Source organism: Vicia villosa, linkage group LG3, assembly GCF_029867415.1.
Source record: "Vicia villosa cultivar HV-30 ecotype Madison, WI linkage group LG3, Vvil1.0, whole genome shotgun sequence".
In the NCBI taxonomy this organism is placed as follows: Eukaryota; Viridiplantae; Streptophyta; class Magnoliopsida; order Fabales; family Fabaceae; genus Vicia; species Vicia villosa.
Genome location: NC_081182.1, coordinates 142883657 through 142903462, shown reverse-complemented (window position 1 = coordinate 142903462; position 19806 = coordinate 142883657). Strand labels below are relative to the sequence as shown.

Below are 19806 nucleotides of genomic sequence, written 5' to 3'. Positions count from 1 at the left end.
AATTACTTTGATTTACTATAATTTGATGTTCCATTTTTGTTTAAAAAACTGGACTTTAGGAGTGAAATGTAATTGATTTGAAAATATAATAGAATGTTCTGTAGGTACATCTACGGAACACATTTTCAAAGTCTTCCGTAGATGTACCTATTGAAGATTTCATTAACGCTTTCGTAAATGCACCTATAGAAAAAACCAAAAATTTTTATAAAAAAATATTTCCGAAATTATATCTACAACAGACAAATAGACAATTTTAATAAAAGGTGAGAGATCTAATGGGTGGGGTAGCATATTCTCTATAATTTTGACATGTTTAATTATTTAATTTAGAAGGTTTTGAAGACACTTAACTATATTTATTTTTTTGATTAAGTAGAGAATTTCCTTAATTATTTATGTTACCAAGCAACTAAAAAAGTTAAATTACTTAAAGAAAAAAAAGGGTAATTTAGGGGTTTCACACATTTCCCATTCTCCCTTCTTGTGCAAGGTTACTCTTTTGAAGTTGTCCACACTCCACAATATACTACTCTTCCTCTTCCACTTGGCCATTGCAAACTACCAGACAAAAAACTGCACATTGTTGGAAGTTTAGCTTCATTCCCATCACAATTTCTCACAAAAAATTTGAGCTTTTAGAATATTAGTGTTATACATACCCATCATGAATGAAGATACTATCATGGAGGTGAGGGAAGATTTCATGGTTTCACCAGCTGGTGACAGTGAACCAACTTTCAGAACAGCCCATTTTCTAAAACCAATTTCAAACTCCATTGATGAGCCACCTTTTGATTTCAACCCATCATCAACATATTCTGTCTTTGATCCAAAGGAATGGCCTTTGAAACTCCATTTCAGTGGGTGGCGCATTCCACCAGATAAATGGGTTTACTGGGTTGATGAGCTTAGACCCATTTATGAATCAGTATGGAAGAAAGCTGGAATCTTTGAAGCTATAATGAGCTCTAAATGCTACATGCATAAAAATCGAAACTTGCTGCATGGGGTTGTGGAGAAATGGTGTTGTGAGACAAATACATTTGTGTTTCCATTTGGTGAGGCAACAATCACTTTGGAGGATGTCATGGTTTTGGGGGGTTACCCTGTCATCGGTCTTCCGGTTTTCGCCAAAGTTGAAGACAAAGAAATGAGAGAGGTGGAGAAGAAACTGAGACTTGCAAGACAGAAACCTTGGCAGACTAGTAAAGCTAAGGCCACCACAACAATGTGGATGGATATTTTCCTTGATGAAGGTAGTGAAATTGAACATGAAGCCTTTTTAGTTACTTGGTTGTCAATTTTTGTTTTTCCTTACAATAATTTGGTGAATCAATCTTTGTTTCCTATTGCTATTCATATTGCTAGAGGGAATTCGATTGCGTTGGCACCGGCCGTTTTAGCTGGTATATATAAGGATTTAACACTGTTTAAGAAAACAATAGTTGATTTGTGGAAACATGATGTTGCCGGAGGTGATAGATTTCCTTTAGAAGTTACTTTTCAATCACCCTTTTACTTGGTTCAAATTTGGGTGTGGGAGAGGTTCAAAAATTTACAACCGCAACCCGTGTTGATCAACCGTGAAGACCCTTTATTGTTTAGGTGGCATAAGGTTCAGGCCTTGAAAATTGACGATGTTAAGTTGGCATTGGACTCTGCTGTCGATGATTTTCTTTGGCGTCCGTATGGTAAATATGCTGATAAGTGTGGAATGTTTTATCCTGATGATGAAACTTGGGTTCCATTTTCGAAAGAGTTGGACAAAGCAATGCTCGCATTTGCTATATGTTTGAGGGTTTCGGAGCTTGTTGGATTTGACTCTATAGAGCAGTATCTGCCACATAGAGTTGCTATGCAGTTTGGAGTAGATCAAGATATTCCAAGTTATGTGTCGAGATTCAATGAGACTAAAACAGTTGCTTGGAAAAACTACCGCAGGCTCATAACTGATAAAAAATTGTATTTTCCACCAAAATATTTTGAGGCAGATGTTACCACGCGTTATGCAAGGTGGTGGAAGGAATCGGTATTGAGTCACGGCGATTTTATTAAGAAAATTGTGCAGAAGAAGAGAAGTCCGAGTTCAAGAAAACATAGACCTTGTGTAGGGAAACTTAGTAGAAGTTTTAATGAAGTTGGTGTTCCACCTGGATTTCCTCCAAATCTTGTGGACTTTCTTAATTTTGGAAATTTTTGTTATGAGCCTGCTTCTGAAAATTCTACCCGCGAATGTGCGAAATCGGATGAAAATATTGACGGTCCTTTCATATCTGCTGAGCATTATCAGCCCGACGTGTTAAAAGAGTACAAATGTGGTGGCATAATCCATGAGTCTGACCACTTAATCAGCCAATGTTCTTCGGCCTCTTTAGGAGATTCTGAAAAGATATTGCCACTGAAAAGGACAATTACAAATGATATCCTTGAACTTTCGACAGATAGTTTGGAGGAAGATTTTGAAGATGAAAATGGGAGCAAAAGATTTTCCATCAGAAAAAAAGTCTCTTCGTGCAACGATGAAACTGTTGCGCAACATGATCATTGGTTTCACTCTGATACAGCTGCCCAAGCAGAAGCTAAAGAAACTGTCGAGGAAAAAGACGATGAAGTTATTGTTTATCTAAAAGCACAAAACTTGAAGAATCAAGAGGAACTCGCGCGCCTTGCAAGACAACAGGAAGAGATATTACGGTTAATGGCTTTGAGGGAGAAGAGAGATGAAGAGTTGAGACAACTACTCATTAGTGTTCTAAGGAATCAGCAGCCACCACCACCATCATCATCTTAAAATGGTTTTTATTAGGTTTAAACTTTCTTTACCAAACTCATGGTGTTTTTGCAAGTACTATGGTGTTACTGTAGTAGTAGTATGTTTGTAATCTATATGCATGTACCTTTCTGTTTTGGATTTAGAGTTGTCTATATCATATATTTACTTTGCTTTTTGAAAGAAAATTGAAGATGGCAGAGCCATAAATTTTAGGGAGTCTGGGCAAAAATTTTACACCCTGTTTTTACTAATTTTACACTCTGTTTCTACTAATTTTGCCCTAAGTTTTGTCTAAAAATTTTGTCCTTGATTTTGTCTAAAAATTTCACACCCTTTTTTTTATTAATTTTGTCCTTAATTTTGTCTAAAAATTATTAATTTTGCCCTTGATGTCATATGAAAATCGACTATTAGGTGGGGAATATACAAGGGTAGCTCCGCCCATTGATTTAGATGTAAGAAGAAGCTTAGAAACTATTCCAATTAGTGGCATGCACCATCTTTATTTTTTTAAGTTGCCATGTATGGAATCCGTATGCTCCTAGAATTTGTGTCCGGTTTTGTTCCGACACCTTTTTTTCTCATTAGTTGAATGAGAGTGAAATTAGTAACTTTCTTATGTTTTAATTTTTTATATTCTTTTGTAAAAAAAAAATTTAATATTCTAAGATAGTTACATCACTAAGTCAAGGTTTCGTAGTGCTCAAAATTCTTCATGAATTATAGTAAAATGTGAGAGGTATTGTCAATTCTTAGGAATTGGTTTTAAAATTGTTGTTTTCATTGTTAAGTTTTTGGCTATTAACAACAGAGGCAACCTTAGTTCCAATCTATGGTGCTTGCGTGACAAAAGTATTGATCCATATTGTGGATATTGATGACCGACAAGTTTCTTTCACCTTCAATATGAATGACAAGCTCATAGATTTGTCTATTGTTTATGTATCTATTTGTGTTCCGTTCCAGAATAAAAAATGTGTAGAGTCACGGAAGTTACATAGGAGAGCTTTTGATACGATGGAGAAGGGAGTGTATCTATAAAGTTAATATGTGAACGATGAAAGAGTATTTAAATTGTGTTTGAAACTTGTTACTTGAAATGACGTCATCATACGTATAAATAAGGAAGAGGAATAACTGTTTTACTATCTTTTTGGCGTGGAGTGCGAAGTACCGTTGAATGGGTTGGAAGCACATATCTCCTGCTTTAGGGTCTCTGAAGATCCAGTGGTTAAAAGAATATTCTAGAAGCTTATTAAATACCTGACTTGGATCCTGTATGTTACGTCTTGTGGTGGTCAGACTAAAAAAAGATATGATCGGGTCGGAACTTACCCCCAAGACTTATCGGGGTCCTAGGAACCGGGAGTTCTTTTAACACTCTTAGTCGATTGTATAAAAAACGTACCTTGGATGCATAAAGAGTTAGATTCATGCAAATATTTGCCTCCATATATATACAAATGGAAAGAAAAAAACACATACACTAGATTCAAACTGACCTATAAAATTCCTTTTTTTGTTTTTAAAGGAAACAAACTCACATTAATATATTATGAATAGATTGAAAAAACACTTTGACATTGCATAAAAGGTTGCATAAAGAAGTGATGTGATTCTCTATTTAACAAACAGTGGATAAAGAGAAGACAACACACTCATATCACTGACTTCAATTCTAAGTCTTTCCAATGTTATTTCTGTCATTTCATTTTCATCAAAAAAGACTAATATGTTTCAAAAATATGAATCAATCAAATTAATACACCTTAAGATCACCAAGACCATGTAATGTTTCCTCTAGAGAAATAATATATCTAACAAATGATCAATCATTCTCTAAAGCTTCTCATCCGAGTCGCCCTTGGCCTTCTTGAGGCTCTCCAACATATCACTTGAAATCTGGCTGACAAATGCATATATTCAAATTTCTTGATGGAAAAAGTTCCTAGATAGTGCCAGAGAGAACATAGTAAGACAGGCACTTGAAAGTTACATTGAGAACTCAAACATCACATGACAAAACATATATACTAAGTCCCCTTGTGATTCTTATCAATTTCTCAGAATGCAGCATACTTGAAGTGTACCTTAAAACAAATCACAAGGAAAGCACTGTAATTTAACCATGCTCTATAGCTCTAACTTCATATTCAGTATCTATGTTCTTTTTTTTATTTTCAGTTTTCAACAAACTTGTGCATTTTTTCTGTAACATTTTCACATATATAAGTTTTAGGCTTTGAAGTATGACTCAAGCAATTAACATCTGACATTTCAACAGAAACTTCTGCCTAACTGAATTATACAAGCTAATATCTTTATGGAAAGGATGACACAGTCACATATTTACAACAACCACCATAATATTCTCCCATATATTTCTACCCATCCAGCAATACACAAAAAGTACCAGAAGTACGGTAGACGTATCGGTGCCGGGTACTTCACTATTTTAGAAGTACTCGCGCTTCACTGCTGATCACTAGTATCTGGGCCTGGTGGGCGAAAGTCTCCTGGAAACACGGGAGGGCCTGGTGGACGAGAGTATCCTGGAAACATTTGAGGACGTAGTGGACGAAAGTATCCTGGAAACATTGGAGGGCCTGACAAACGAAAGTATCTTCGAAACATCGGAGGGCCTGTTGGACGAAAGTATCCTGGAAACATGGGAGCGTGACCAGAAGGAGCAGATCCTAGATGATGAGGATTCTGGGAGCTAAGAGAAGGACCGCGATGAGAACTAGTGTGAGGGATAGTCTGTTGCCATTGGCCACTATACGGTAAACCCTGCTGCTCTTGCTCTTGACCACTATATGGGAAACTCTGCTGCTCTTGACCACTATGTGGGAGACTTTGCTGCCATTGACCACCAGATGGGAAACCCTGCTGCCATTGGCTACTATATGGGATAGTTTGCTGCCATTGGCCATGATATGGGTAATTCTGCTGTCCTTGGCCACGATATGGGTAGTTCGGCTGTCCTTGGCCACGATATGGGATATTCGGCTGCCATTGAATTAATGCAGAAACCGTGGGATATATGATTTCTGTACTAATTTGGATTATCTCCAACAATTCGACGCAATATAGGACCATCCGCGGCCCTTGTCTACGAGATGGGAGAGTCTCCTCCTCTTGTTCATTTTCCTGAGCCCTAGAGTGTGGTGGCGACTGCTCCTCTTGTTCATTGTTTTCCCCCGAAGTATGCGGTGGCGGCTGCTCCTCATTGGAACAAGAATCATCTTGTGCAACAGTTACTTTCCAATTAACTCCATCCCGGGTAAGCGTTACTTTCTACAGACAAAGTCACATGCACCTTAAGCACATAAATATATTCCAAAAAAGATGCATTACATACCACAAGAGGCTTACCTTAGAAACAATTTTCACAAGATCATCTATTGAAACCTTTAGTGTATCCACTACCTTATCTTCAATATTGCAATGGCTCGTTCCCTTATATGTTAACCTTGCTTTCTTCAAAACAGCACCTAAACCAACAATAAAGTAGAAGAAAAGAAATATTTTCACAACACATTTGAGCATTTGAGGGAATCAATGCAGAAACCGATTTTCCCGGAAGAAAAGAAAACGAAGAAATGAATGAGAGAGAAAGAAAGAAGTGTACCATCCTCAAGAATAGAGTAGAAGAGTCCAGAATATACAGAACCATCTTTAACGTAAACATCAACTAGTAGAGAAAAGAACATACGGGTAATCCAGAGCAATACCTCACTCGGTGATAGTGAATTCCCTTCTTTTTCAACCTTTTCCATGGCCTTAACAAAGTGATGAGTTTTTCTAGCGAAATCGTCTATGAGTTTTCCATCTTCCGTATCCATTGTCAGAAAGTTGTTAGTTATCTCCTCAGCTTCATCTTCAGACAGTGCGGGGATTGTGTTAATAGCGGCACACATTTCGTTAAGACTACACCTAGACATTTTTATCTTCTTCGAGGTGCTAGCTACGTCATCAGGTTCATCATCAGTTTCACTCTGTTCGTCAAGAATACGCTTTCCCTTATCCATCTTCTTCAAGGTGCTAGCTACGTCATCAGGTTCAACAGCAGTTTCAGCTTCAGTTTCACTCTGTTCGTCAAGAATACGCTTTCCCTTATCCATCTTCTTCGAGGTGCTAGCTACGTCATCAGTTTCACTCGACATTGCTAGTTAGGTCTCTCTGGATAGAAAATTACTTAGCAAGAAAGGGGACTTATTGATCAAAGAAAAGCTACACTTCACTATACTGATCCCATTCTGTTATTTATATAAGAATGAGACAGCAAAACAACCTAACAGAATTTCTAACAGAAAAAACTACTAAAGTAACTAACTATTAACAAACTAACAGAAAAAACTAAACTAACTAACTAAACAGAAATACAACTAAACTGATCCCAATATGAGAATGAGACAGCAAAACAAACTAACAGAAAAAACTAAATGCTAACTAACTAAACATCACTTTGGGGATTTTTACTTTTCATATAAATTTCCACCTGTGTTGTACTTAATATTTCTTTAGTCTTTACCTAAAGTTACCGACTTCTACATTTGTAAATAATAGACCGTAAATAGTCTTCATCAGAAACAAAAAACAAAAAAATCGACTGTAAATAGTAATATTTGTAGTAGTTTTATTTTATTGTATGTAGTCCCTATGATCAAGATTTTTCTCTATTTAAACAAAAACTTCTCATTTTATTGTAACATAACCTTGAAATATATTAGAAACTCTTCTTTTACGTAGTATCAGAGCTACCAATTTTAGGGGTGTCGCTTCAGCATAAACCTTAGCCCCCATTGGCATCTTTATTCGTAACTTGCATATGTAAGAATTTCATTTCTAACATCCTTGTACATTTTAAGAAAAATGTAAAAAATTGATAAATTAATAAGAAATTGGTATGATGTACAACCTTAAAGTTCCAAAAATCAATACAGATACATAAAAAGTATCTTTTTTCTAATCTAATTTACTCATCAAGCCTAAAAAAATCCCTTCTCCAAGTCTAAACACATGTTTAATATGAAATCCACTAGTTATTTTTGACATTCGCAAGACATTTCAGAAGCAATGTCAAAAACCAGAAACTTTGCATTGCCAACAATTGAATAAAGTAATAAACTCTTGACATGATCACTATGTTCTTGGCCTGGTTAACGAAAGGGAATTGGCCAACGGCGACTGAAGCATAATTCACAAATGCAGCCTGAGTTCTGAAAATACGTCACAAGTGCGTCCTTTCCTTGAATCCATGCATATTCAAGTGAAATAACTTGTTCGCCAAAATGTGTGTCCCATTTCTTCCCATGAAAAGCCTGCGCATAAATTTTCATGACAGAATCCTTGATATTTTAGCATACTTATCAATACCAAACAATTTAACAAAAACAACTATATAGAGAAGAAGAAAAAAAGTATAACCTTGTAAAAGGAGACAATATGTAAATTGAGAGATCATATTGATGAGAGCATAACCCAAATTTCCATTATTCTGCAACCAAAAAACCAAGGTCCGGTTAAGTCAACTCAGTTGGTTTGGTAACTATGCCGAGACATCAGGGCCGGGTTCCAACCCACGACATCCCACTTATTCACCTTTAGGAGATGAAATTCTAGTCTACTTGACCAAAAACAAAAACATACTTTATAGTCAATTGGCAAGTAAAGGAAATCATAAGTCCCATGGTGATTCTCCTCAATTTCATAAAGCAGCATCTTTGAAATGTACCTTCAAACAAATAGAAACAGAAGGAAGTTAAGTTGAGTTTATCATAAACAAAATGATCAAATTGTTGAGTAATTATTCGTACTTGTTAGGAATATTTTTAATGATTAAAGTAGTCCTTCTATCTTCGGCACGAACAATCGTGTCGAGATCAATCTGGCTATGACAATGCAACTTCTTAGTCTGAATTTGCAAGGGATGCAACACTGGAGGAGTGATGAGAAAAGGTCCAAAAGGAGCATAATGCATGTGTGGGAAACACTGCCATTGAACATGGCCACTATATGCAAATGAAGAAGACCGGAGAGGAGTTAGGATTAAACGCTTCTCTGATAAAGAATGTGATGGAGACGCGTTTGCATGGTTGTTGTGTGGTATAGAAGGTGCAGGTTGTTTGTCTTTTTGATTATTTTTGTTAGCAGCATTATCAGATAGTTCTGTAGATGGAGTTTTGATGTTGTGGAATGGAAGAAGTAATTCTAAGTGAAGATTCGCTTCTGCTTGATGTTCTTCGCTCATCTTCTCCAACAAGCTAACTAGGGTTTCCATCGTTAGTTAGGTTAGGTCTAGTGATATTTGATGATAGCAACAGTTATTTTTGGATATTTGAAGTTGTTGGAATGGGCCCACTCTCAAGTGATCCACTTTAAAAGAGATTTCTAAATAAATAAATAAAAGAGTAACACATTATTTTTTAATGGATTTTAATTAACTTTTTTAACCAAATAAATGCTATTATATATTTGGAGGATCAGGTTTGAAAAACAAGAGTAAAAAAAATTATTACTGAAACTAGAACCTACTCTCTATACTATGAGCCGAGCCGTCAATCCTAAAAGCTGAGGTCAATTAAATCTTTAATTGGTCAAATTTAACAAGAATTCCTCCCTAATGAAAATTGGTAAGGCATTCCATCATTGAAAAATCAAGATGTCATGATCCTAAGAAGTTTAATTTATTTGTTCACGTGTTTTCTTTCTTGAAAATGTGTGTGTAAACCAAATTTAAAGGAAGATATTTGCAATTTGACCATCTATTTTAGAGATCCCAAGGAATAAGAGATTCCATTCTGACAAAAGGAAGGTGTTAAGAAAAGGCCCATTAGAGAGAAAAGAGTATCCACTTTACTTAAAGACTTTTACTATTAATAGTTTTATTATTATTACTACTAGGCTTTATGTTATGTTTGTAGTTTTGGGTCTAGTGATCTTTTGGCCCATTAGTCTTTTAAACCCTAGCTATATATTGTAAGAGCTACCTTGTTGGGAAAGGAATGAAAATCTGAAAAGTTATTTCTTATGTTCAATCTTCTTATGCAATTTAGATCTTTGGTAGCTTAGTGTAGCCTAACATTGGTGCTTTCATTTCTTGCCACTCATTCCTCCCATGGCTCCCTCTAAACCACCCAACCCCTCTTCTAAAGAAATTTTAGAAGAAGCCCTTCAAATCACTTCCTTAAACCTCAACAATGCAATGCAAGAGACACAAGAACAAATGGATGTAAGATTTCATCAACTCTCTATGGAGTTATCCAACCTACAATCCCGATTAGACAAAGACAAATCGGAAGAGGACTCTAAATTTGACTCCCTCATGACAGCCATCAAACAAATCGCTACTCAAAAAGAGCCACAACAAGCTCTTACACCGAGTTCTACTACTGTTCATGGGTCAGGCAGCACAAGCAGATCTGCCACTGTTCACAGATCCGACAGCGCTGCTATGTCCGCTACTGTTCACGCTACTGTTCACGGAACAGTACCTCCCCCAAGCACTGTTACTGTTCACGAAACAGCTATCCCTTCAGGTATACCACAGATCCCATTTTCTATTTCTAGGGTTCCTACTATTAATTTTCACAATCTGTCACCTACAAACACACCTTTGAGAAATTCTGCTACCTTCTCCAACACACAACCCCAACCTACACCCACAAGACACTTCAATACTCACATCCCATCATCCTTCATACCCTACCCTCCTATCCCTACTATCTTATCATCTTCTCAACCTTTCAATATTCCCTTTTCCCAGCAGCCCCCTTTTTCCCAAATTCCTCTCCAACACTCTTATCCCAATCTCTCCAATATACCACCATTACCTACAACACGCACCCCAAAACTCGAACTCCCTATGTTTGATGGTTCCAACCCTCTTGATTGGTTATTTCAAGCGGAACAATTTTTTAACTTTTATAATATGCCACCGGAGAATCGTTTATCTTTAATATCCTTTTACATGAAGGGTGATGCTCTTAGTTGGTTTAAATGGATGCATCAAAGTCATTTGTTAACCGATTGGTTTTCTTTTCTTAAAGCCTTAGAATTACGTTTCGGTCCTTCAACTTTTGACAACCACCAAGCTGAATTATTTAAATTGAAACAAGAGGGATCGGTGGTTGATTATCAAACCAAATTTGAAAAGCTAGGAAACCAAGTGGTTGGCTTGCCACCCGATGCCATACTGAATTGTTTTATTTCCGGCTTAACGAATGAGATTCAAAATGAAATGGCAATTCACAAACCCAGCAACATTTCACAAGCTATTGGTTTAGCTAAATTAATCGAATCTAAGTTGAAAGATTCAAAACCCAAATTCCATAAACCCTTTGTAAACACTTTTCATAAGCCTTCAGCCCCTTCAACTAACCCCATGACCAAAACCCCTAACCTTTCAATTCCCCAAACCCCAAGCCCATTCAAAGCCCAAACCAGCCCTGCCCCATCAAAATTGCCAATAAAAAAACTCTCCCAAACCCAACTACAAGAGCGTAGAGCCCAAGGCCTATGTTTTAATTGTGATGAAAAGTTTTTTATTGGGCATAAATGTTCCACCAGCAGATTTCTAATTCTTATGGCGGATGAAGATCCTACTTGTGAGCCCACTCCTATGGAAGATAGTGTCGAATCGGAAATTGAGCAAGACTTGAATGATACCTATTTCCAGCTCTCTCCTCAAGCTTTAACGGGACAATTCTCACCACAAACACTAAAATTCAAAGGCAACATTGGTGGTTTATCAGTAATGGTGTTGGTTGACACCGGTAGTACCCATAACATTTTGCAACCCAGAATTGCCCAACATCTCAATCTCACATCTACACCCATTACTCAATTTTCAGTCATGGTGGGAAATGGTTCCCACTTAAAGTGTGAAGGCATTTGCAATAACGTTCCTATCACGTTGCAAAAAGAACTTTTCCATATTCCTTTCTATCTATTGCCAATTGAAGGAGCAGATGTTGTGCTTGGAATGGCTTGGCTAAGAACATTGGGTCCTTTGCAAGCGGATTTTTCCATTCCGTCCATCTCTTTTACCCATCATGAAAATAATATCACTTTGAAAGGAGATCCCACAGCCCACCCATCCCATACTACTTTTCACCAACTTAAACAACTTATTCATACAAATTCTGTTGCTTCTTACCACCTCATGATTTTCCAAAACCATGACACTCCAAACACTTTTTCCCAGCCCGACCCCATGTTAACACCCTCACCAAACCTGAATCCAGAAATTCAAAGCCTTCTCACAAAATACCAAAGCATTTTTCAACCTCACGAAGGACTTCCCCCAACAAGACCTCATGATCACCATATTCCCCTTATCCCTAATACAACCCCCATCAATGTTAAACCATACCGTTACCCACACTCCCAAAAAACTGCCATGACTTCAATTATTCAGGATATGTTGAAGGAGGAAATCATTAAACCTAGTCACAGCCCCTTTTCCTCACCCGTTTTATTAGTAAAAAAAAAAGATGGCACATGGAGATTTTGTGTCGATTATCGCGCCCTCAATGCAGTAACAATAAAAGATCGTTTCCCAATCCCAACTATTGATGAACTTTTGGATGAGCTAGGCAATGCTACATATTTTACCAAGTTAGATTTACGCTCAGGCTACCATCAGATCCGCGTTGCATCGGAAGACACACATAAGACTGCTTTTCGGACTTTCGATGGGCATTATGAATTCCTCGTAATGCCTTTTGGGCTAACTAACGCCCCTTCCACATTTCAATCAGCTATGAACGATTTACTAAGGCCCTACTTACGTAAATTCGTTTTAGTTTTTTTTGATGATATACTAATTTACAGTAACAATTTCTGTGATCACCTATCTCACTTGCAGGTTGTTTTTGAACTATTGGAATCTAACGCTTTTGTAGTGAAGCTAGCTAAGTGTGTTTTTGCAGTTAAACAAGTTCATTACCTAGGCCATGTTATTTCAGTAGGTGGTGTTGCTCCTGATCCAGAAAAAGTGCAAGCCATGTTGGATTGGCCGACACCACGTTCTCTCACGCATCTCCGTGGTTTTTTGGGCCTCACCGGATTCTACCGACGTTTTGTTAAAAACTACGCCACTCTCGCCGCTCCTCTCACCGATTTATTGCGTTCCACTAAGTTTGAATGGAGTACAGAGGCGGCCGTAGCCTTTACAGAATTAAAGAAACGGATGACCGACATGCCGGTCCTGTCTCTGCCAGACTTTACAAAACAGTTTATAATTGAGACGGATGCTTCAGCTGTGGGTATTGGGGCGGTGCTCTCCCAAGATGGTCACCCTATCGCCTTCTTCAGCAAGAAACTTTGTCCTAGGATGCAAGCCGCTTCGGTGTATGTTCGAGAGATGTTCGCTGTAACAGAATCAGTAAAAAAATGGCGTCAATATCTCATAGGGCAAAAATTTCACATCTACACTGACCAAAAGAGTCTCAGAAATCTACTTCTACAAAGGATCCAAACACCAGAACAACAGATTTGGGCAGCTAAGTTACAAGGATTTAATTTTGAAATTTCGTACAAACCTGGCAGATCTAATCTCGTTGCAGATGCTTTGAGTAGACAATTCTCCACCGCTGAATGCTTGTTGTTGGCTTACTCATCTCCGGTTCCAGATCTCTTGGCCACACTCCGCCAGTTCTATGTGCATGATGCAGCAGGCAGAACATTAGTAACTCAGACAACAATGGAAAATACAAGCCCCAGTTTATACAAATTTACAAATGGATTGTTGTATTACAAAGAAAGATTGTTTATACCTGAAATACAAGATCTCCGCATCAAAGTATTGCAGGAATTTCACAGTTCCCCTTCAGGAGGTCATTCGGGTGTCAAAGCCACACTTGCTCGAATCGCAGCTTCATTCTCTTGGCCGGGCATATACATGGCAGTTAAAAACATGGTTAAGCAGTGCACAGTATGTCAGCAGAACAAATACTCCACTCAGAAAAAAAAGGGGTTACTTCAACCACTTCCTACTCCTAAACAGGTATATGAAGATCTAACAATGGATTTTATTACAAACTTACCAAACTCGTTTGGTCACACAGTCATCTGGGTTGTTTGCGATCGTTTGACTAAGTTTGTTCACTTCATCGCTCTGCCGACTCGTTTCACTGCTAAAGATCTGGCACGCCGTTTCTCGGTAGAGATAGCCCGACTTCATGGAGTCCCGAAATCTATCATCTCCGACCGCGATCCTCTTTTTCTCAGTACTTTTTGGAAAGAGTTTTTCAAAGTCCAAGGTACTACCCTGAAATACAGTACTGCGTATCACCCAGAGACCGATGGTCAAACTGAAGTAGTAAACAGATCAGTGGAAACGTACCTGAGATGTTTTGCTAGTGCCCAGCCACGTAAATGGTATCCCTTCCTACACCTCGCAGAGTTTTGGTATAATACTTCTTTCCACACGGCGATCCACATGACTCCGTTCAAAGCACTTTACGGCAGGGATCCCCCAAACATTCAAGCTTATGTGACCGACACCATCCACGACGAATCATTAGCCACCTCCTTGCAGGAACGCAGTGAGATTTTAGTACAACTCAAAGATAACTTGAAACGAAGTCGTATTCAAATGGAAAAACAAGCAAACCGTAAAAGAGTGGATTTTACCTTTGCAATTGGTGATCTGGTCTTGTTGAAGTTACAGCCCTACAGACAAAACACAGTTAGTAAACGAACCTCACAAAAACTAGCTCAAAGATATTTTGGTCCTTATAAAGTGATAAAAAAAGTTGGTCAGGTGGCTTACATGTTAGACCTTCCGTCGTCATCGAGGATTCATCCGGTTGTACATGTCTCGCTTTTGAAACCCTATTTCAACAACAATGATAATGATCAGTTTCGGCCCCTTCCAAAGGATACCAGGCTCTGTTTTGAAGATCCAGGAACCTCAACAGGCGAGGTCACGAATACGAGTTCGCAAGAACTTCAGAGTGTAGGCAAAGGAGTTCAGAAACAAGGGAGAGTTTTTGAAACGCAAAAAGAAGGTGAAAAAATTTTTGAGAGAAAAAGAGTTTCAGAAGAGAGAAACACAAATGTGGCTTTTGGAAATCTTAACTCTCAAAGAGAAAGTAATGAGGGAGTAAGTAGTTTGCAAGTACCATTAAGTGATACTCCTTTCAAGACCCAACGGTCTGATTCACGTGCTAATGGGGCCCATAATGATTTTCTGCCAGATACTTTACCATGCTTTCACGTTTCCCCCCATCCTTTTGCACTGCCCAAGACGCATGCGGAGTCCAACAAGAATACAGCTGTATTCCACCAAAACCCCACTAGCCTTCCTTATCCCCACTCGGTGCAATCTCAGCCGTCCACGTTATCCAAGACAACATCTCCACTCTCCATTCAAAATCCTGTTTTTTCCCTCCCACATTCTGCTTTGGTGCAACCACCGAAAAACCCTAAAAATCCAGCGGCCCTCTCTCCTGCAGCCACGTGTGTTGAAGCGCCCCAGCCTATTTCTTCCCCTTGTGCTGAAATCCAAACCGGGCCCAACTGTTTTAGCAGCCCAATTATCTCCTCTCCTATGAACCTTGTGGACAAGGTTCTTGTGGACCCAATGAGTATTGTTAAGAAAAGGCCCATTAGAGAGAAAAGAGTATCCACTTTACTTAAAGACTTTTACTATTAATAGTTTTATTATTATTACTACTAGGCTTTATGTTATGTTTGTAGTTTTGGGTCTAGTGATCTTTTGGCCCATTAGTCTTTTAAACCCTAGCTATATATTGTAAGAGCTACCTTGTTGGGAAAGGAATGAAAATCTGAAAAGTTATTTCTTATGTTCAATCTTCTTATGCAATTTAGATCTTTGGTAGCTTAGTGTAGCCTAACAGAAGGGCTGTTTGAGAATCACTTTCAATCCAGACATTAAACTACTATCTACGATTCGTCTCCTCTAAAGCGGACATAATAGCAAGAAACTTCACTCTCAAAACGTTACTCTCACCCATATCAGCAAAGAAAGCTCCCCAAAAACTCCATTTATGGTCCCTCGCAATTGCCCTAGCTACTGCAAAGGTTCCTCTAATCAAGTAACATGTGTTGATCTTAAGCCATAAAGTGCATGTTTTCTTCAAAAAAACGTGATAATTCTGAGGGTGTTTCGGTATTTTTTTTATCAATTTGGAGATTTTCAAGAGTGTCATGCTCTAATTGACAGGTGGCCATCCAACTATTTAAAAACGAGGAGCTAATCTTAACTAAGGAAAATATTCTACCTACTACAACTGTCACCAACGGTTTGAAATCATTGAACATTCTATCATTTCGTGCCAGCCAAATTTGATGGATAGTTTGAAGCATTGCTGCGAGAATGGTATCTTTGAGCTTGAGATTCCATCAGGAACAAGGTCCTCTGGAGATTTAGGCAAATATATGATCTTGATTTTCTCCATTATCTTCTTCCAAATCGCCAAAGCAAATTTACACTTACAAAAGATGTGAGACATTATCTCCCTTTTGTTACTACATAAACTACACGTCAAAATCGAGACGGAACCCCTTTTCTGCGAATTATCATCCGAAAGAATCTTATTGTGAATCAATCTCCACATTGTAAAGGAAGTTGAAGGAGGAGTGAATTCCTCCAGATTAGCTTGGCCCACTCTAAGGATATTTGATGACCCTCAAAGATTGCGTCCATCGCTCTTAAGACTCCATTACTCGTGTGTTCCCAAATTAACTTATCCAAAAGATGATCCCGGTGAATATGAATTTGGTTGATTTTGAATACTACATTTGGGTAGTTCTCCCATAGAAAACTCGGGATGATCCATTTGGTCCCCACAATAAGGTCTTTAACCTCAGTATTCAACCTTATTGTGTAATGGGATATTTAGGAGCTTACTGAGAGACTTTCTCGACCAATTTTCATTCCACTAGTTAATGTTATCCCCCGTTCCTATCACCCATCTAGTCTCCACATTCAAATGGTTATAATGATGCTGAATTCTAAGTCAAATTAAGAAATTTATGTGATAAGCTATAGGATAGCTATTTTTTCTATATCTTGCTCTGTAAATGATCGCCCACTCCTTTGAAGAAGTAAAAAAATCCTGGGTAACTTTAAGCATCAAGACTTCGTCAAGATGCATATTAGAGCGGATATCCAAACCACCTTTATCCACATGTTTACATACTACGCTCCATGTTACTGTACAAATTTTCTTGATGAGGATATCCTCACTCCGAATGAAGTTAAGAGCATCATTTGGTTCTTTTTGTTCTCTGGTAACGAAGATACAAGTTCTTCCTCTTTTTGGTTATTTATGTTAAGAGCATATAATATTTCAGTAGATGGAGTTAAGTGCACCATTTGGTTCTTGTTGTTTGTGCTTTCAATTCTAAAATATAAATTGTTGTGTTCTCCGCTCATCTTCTCCAACATGTTAATTAGGGTTTCCATTATTAGTTACGTTAAGTCTTGTGATAATAATCGATAATTACTTGAGAATAAAACTTATTTATAGGCATTTGAAGTTGTTGGAATGAGTCCCCTCTCAAATGGCCCACTTTATAAAGTTAGAAATTTAAAAATATATTTTTAATCAATTTAGTTAGTTATTCAAATATTTTAAACACTTAAAATGGAATATTTATTTGCAAATGACTAAATATATCCATAAACCTTGCATAATATTTTGCATTGTCCTTCTTAGTAGGAGCATGAGGATGAGATAAATTTAGTTTTGTATCGGAAGACTCTTCATTTTTCCTTTCTCCTCTTGAAACTTTTTAGCTCTTGCCTTATTTTCCTTACTCTTTTTTTTCTAACTCATTTTTTCAACTTGTTCATTTTTAACTAATTCTTCCTCATTATTCTTCTGTTCTACTTCTTTCTCACCTTCTTCAATTTCTTCCTCTTGTCTTTCTATCACAACTTATTCTCTTTTAAGATTATCACCAATGCCATTTCCAACTTCCTTGTCACACCAAGTTAAATTGACTTTGCAATGTTCCTTCGGATTGGCTTGAGTGTTAGCAGAAAACGTTCCTCCTGATTGATCAGTCATTTCAACTTGAGGGGGACTTTGAATGATGATATACATGATGCCACACATGCCATGCAACCATCCAATAACAAAACAGAAAATAACTAACTGAGAGTTAGTTATCATGTTAGTTAGTTAGTTAATGATACACTAGCTATATAAGAACTATTCATTGATGTAACTAATTGACATTGTCAATACAATTTCTTCTTTCATCTTCTTCATACATGCATTTTGTCGCTTTCTTCTTCCTCAAGCTATAACAACAACTTCTTCTATTCATGGATTTCTTTCTTACATTGCATGTTCACACTAACAATGTTATTGTTAATCCAATTCTTATCACACCTAACCTTCACTTTCATAAATTTGGTTTTCTTTGAACATATACATAGGAATATCCTCAGAAGGCTATAACAACTTGACAAAGGACCTGAAAAGTAACAAATCACAGAGAGTCAACTTGCAACTTTGGACACCCTTCAAGATCAACTAAGCGTTAGAAACCTACAATCCAACACTACACTTCCAGCTCCAATATACAGTAGTTAGCAACTTTGGACACTTCAAGATCAATTATGCAGTAGTTAACACACCTATACCATATGTATTGTATCTAGGAGCAACAGTATGTCTAACAAATATTTCATCATTCTCAAGTTCTCATCAAAACTACCCTTCAGGCTCTAAAAAAAAAAGCAATTGAGCATGATTCATCGCCTCAAGAGTTCACCACACCGTAGTACCGGTAGAATCACATCACTTAACGCTGCATCGGAGCACAGGAGCACACTCCTCCTTCCATTGTTCGTTGGTCTTCATCCGACGGCCACCCGTGCTCCAAGCAGACATTTCGTAGACGCTTATAAGTTATAACGGTCTTTCTTATATAAGTGTGACCTGAGTTGCTGGAACACGATTCAACTCATATGTACAAAGTTATATCTCATTCTTATAGTGATTTGAGTCTCGGAGTGGTAACATTTTTACACATACTCTTCAGTCACCTAAGAACCATACTGCACCAGAAACATTTTTGTATGGTCTTTATTAACATGCAACCATTTTTATCGTCCAGAATAATTATCATTAATAAACAACTTTTCTTCTTTCAAGTAAGTAGAGGATGTACTAAAAACGATAAATTATATTGTCCAATAGAATATGTGGAATATATGTTGCATAAATAAATAATAATTTTACTTATAATTGATGACATTCACTTTTTATTGTTGTAAACAAACATAGTTTTGTACTTTTTAAGAAACATAGAAATTTCAACAGAAACTATAGTCTAGCTATCAATACAGATATGTAAAGTCACATTTTGATTACATGAAACATTAGTACAAACAGGATAGTTTATTTTTTTCCTTCTATATACACGCTTTTGATACAGTCATGTTACTCAAAAAGGCATAAAAGCCTCAACAAAGTACCTCGAGTACGGTATGCATACTTGTACCGGGTTCTTCACAATTTTAGAAGTATTTGTGCTTCACTGCTGGTCACTAGTATCTGGGCCTCGTGGACGCGGACGAAAGTATCTTGAAAACCTGGGAGCGTGACCAAATGGAGCATTAGTATCTGGGCCTCGCGGACGAAAGTATCTTGAAAACCTGGGAGCGTGACCAAATGGAGCAGTAGTATATGGGCCTCGTGGACGAAAGAATCCTGTAAACATGGGAGCGTGACCATGTGGAGCAGTAGTATATGGGCCTCGTGGACGAAAGAATCCTGTAAACATGGGAGCGTGACCATATGGAGCAGTAGTATCTGGGCCTGGTGGAGGATATTCTGGAAACATGGGAGCGTGACCATATGGAGCAGCAGTATCTGGGCTTGGTGGAGGATATTCTGGAAACATGGGAGCGTGACCATATGGAGCAGTAGTATCTGGGCCTGGTGGAGGATATTCTGGAAACATGGGAGCGTGACCATATGGAGCAGTAGTATCTGGGCCTGGTGGACGATATTCTGGAAACATGGGAGCGTGACCATATG

General features: G+C 37.8%; 2 protein-coding genes and 1 long non-coding RNA gene across 3 annotated transcripts; 2 read left to right on the top strand and 1 right to left on the bottom strand.

Moving 5' to 3' along the window:
* Positions 1-533: 533 nt before the first annotated feature.
* Positions 534-2988, top strand: LOC131656750 (uncharacterized). The gene has a single exon (XM_058926373.1). It carries the CDS (start codon positions 668-670, stop codon positions 2792-2794), a length of 2127 nt encoding a protein of 708 aa, XP_058782356.1. The 5' UTR covers positions 534-667; the 3' UTR covers positions 2795-2988.
* Positions 2989-9896: 6908 nt separating this feature from the next.
* On the top strand, positions 9897-13336 carry LOC131659094 (uncharacterized). Its single transcript, XM_058928332.1, has 2 exons — positions 9897-13166; positions 13331-13336. The coding sequence occupies exons 1-2, from the start codon at positions 9897-9899 to the stop codon at positions 13334-13336; spliced, it is 3276 nt and encodes a 1091-aa protein (XP_058784315.1).
* Positions 13337-14132: 796 nt separating this feature from the next.
* Positions 14133-15388, bottom strand: LOC131656749 (uncharacterized). The gene is made up of 3 exons (XR_009300277.1): positions 14556-15388; positions 14417-14455; positions 14133-14314 (listed from the first exon to the last, which is right to left on the bottom strand). It is a non-coding gene; the product is annotated as an uncharacterized LOC131656749 (long non-coding RNA).
* Between the last annotated feature and the right edge of the window lie 4418 nt (positions 15389-19806).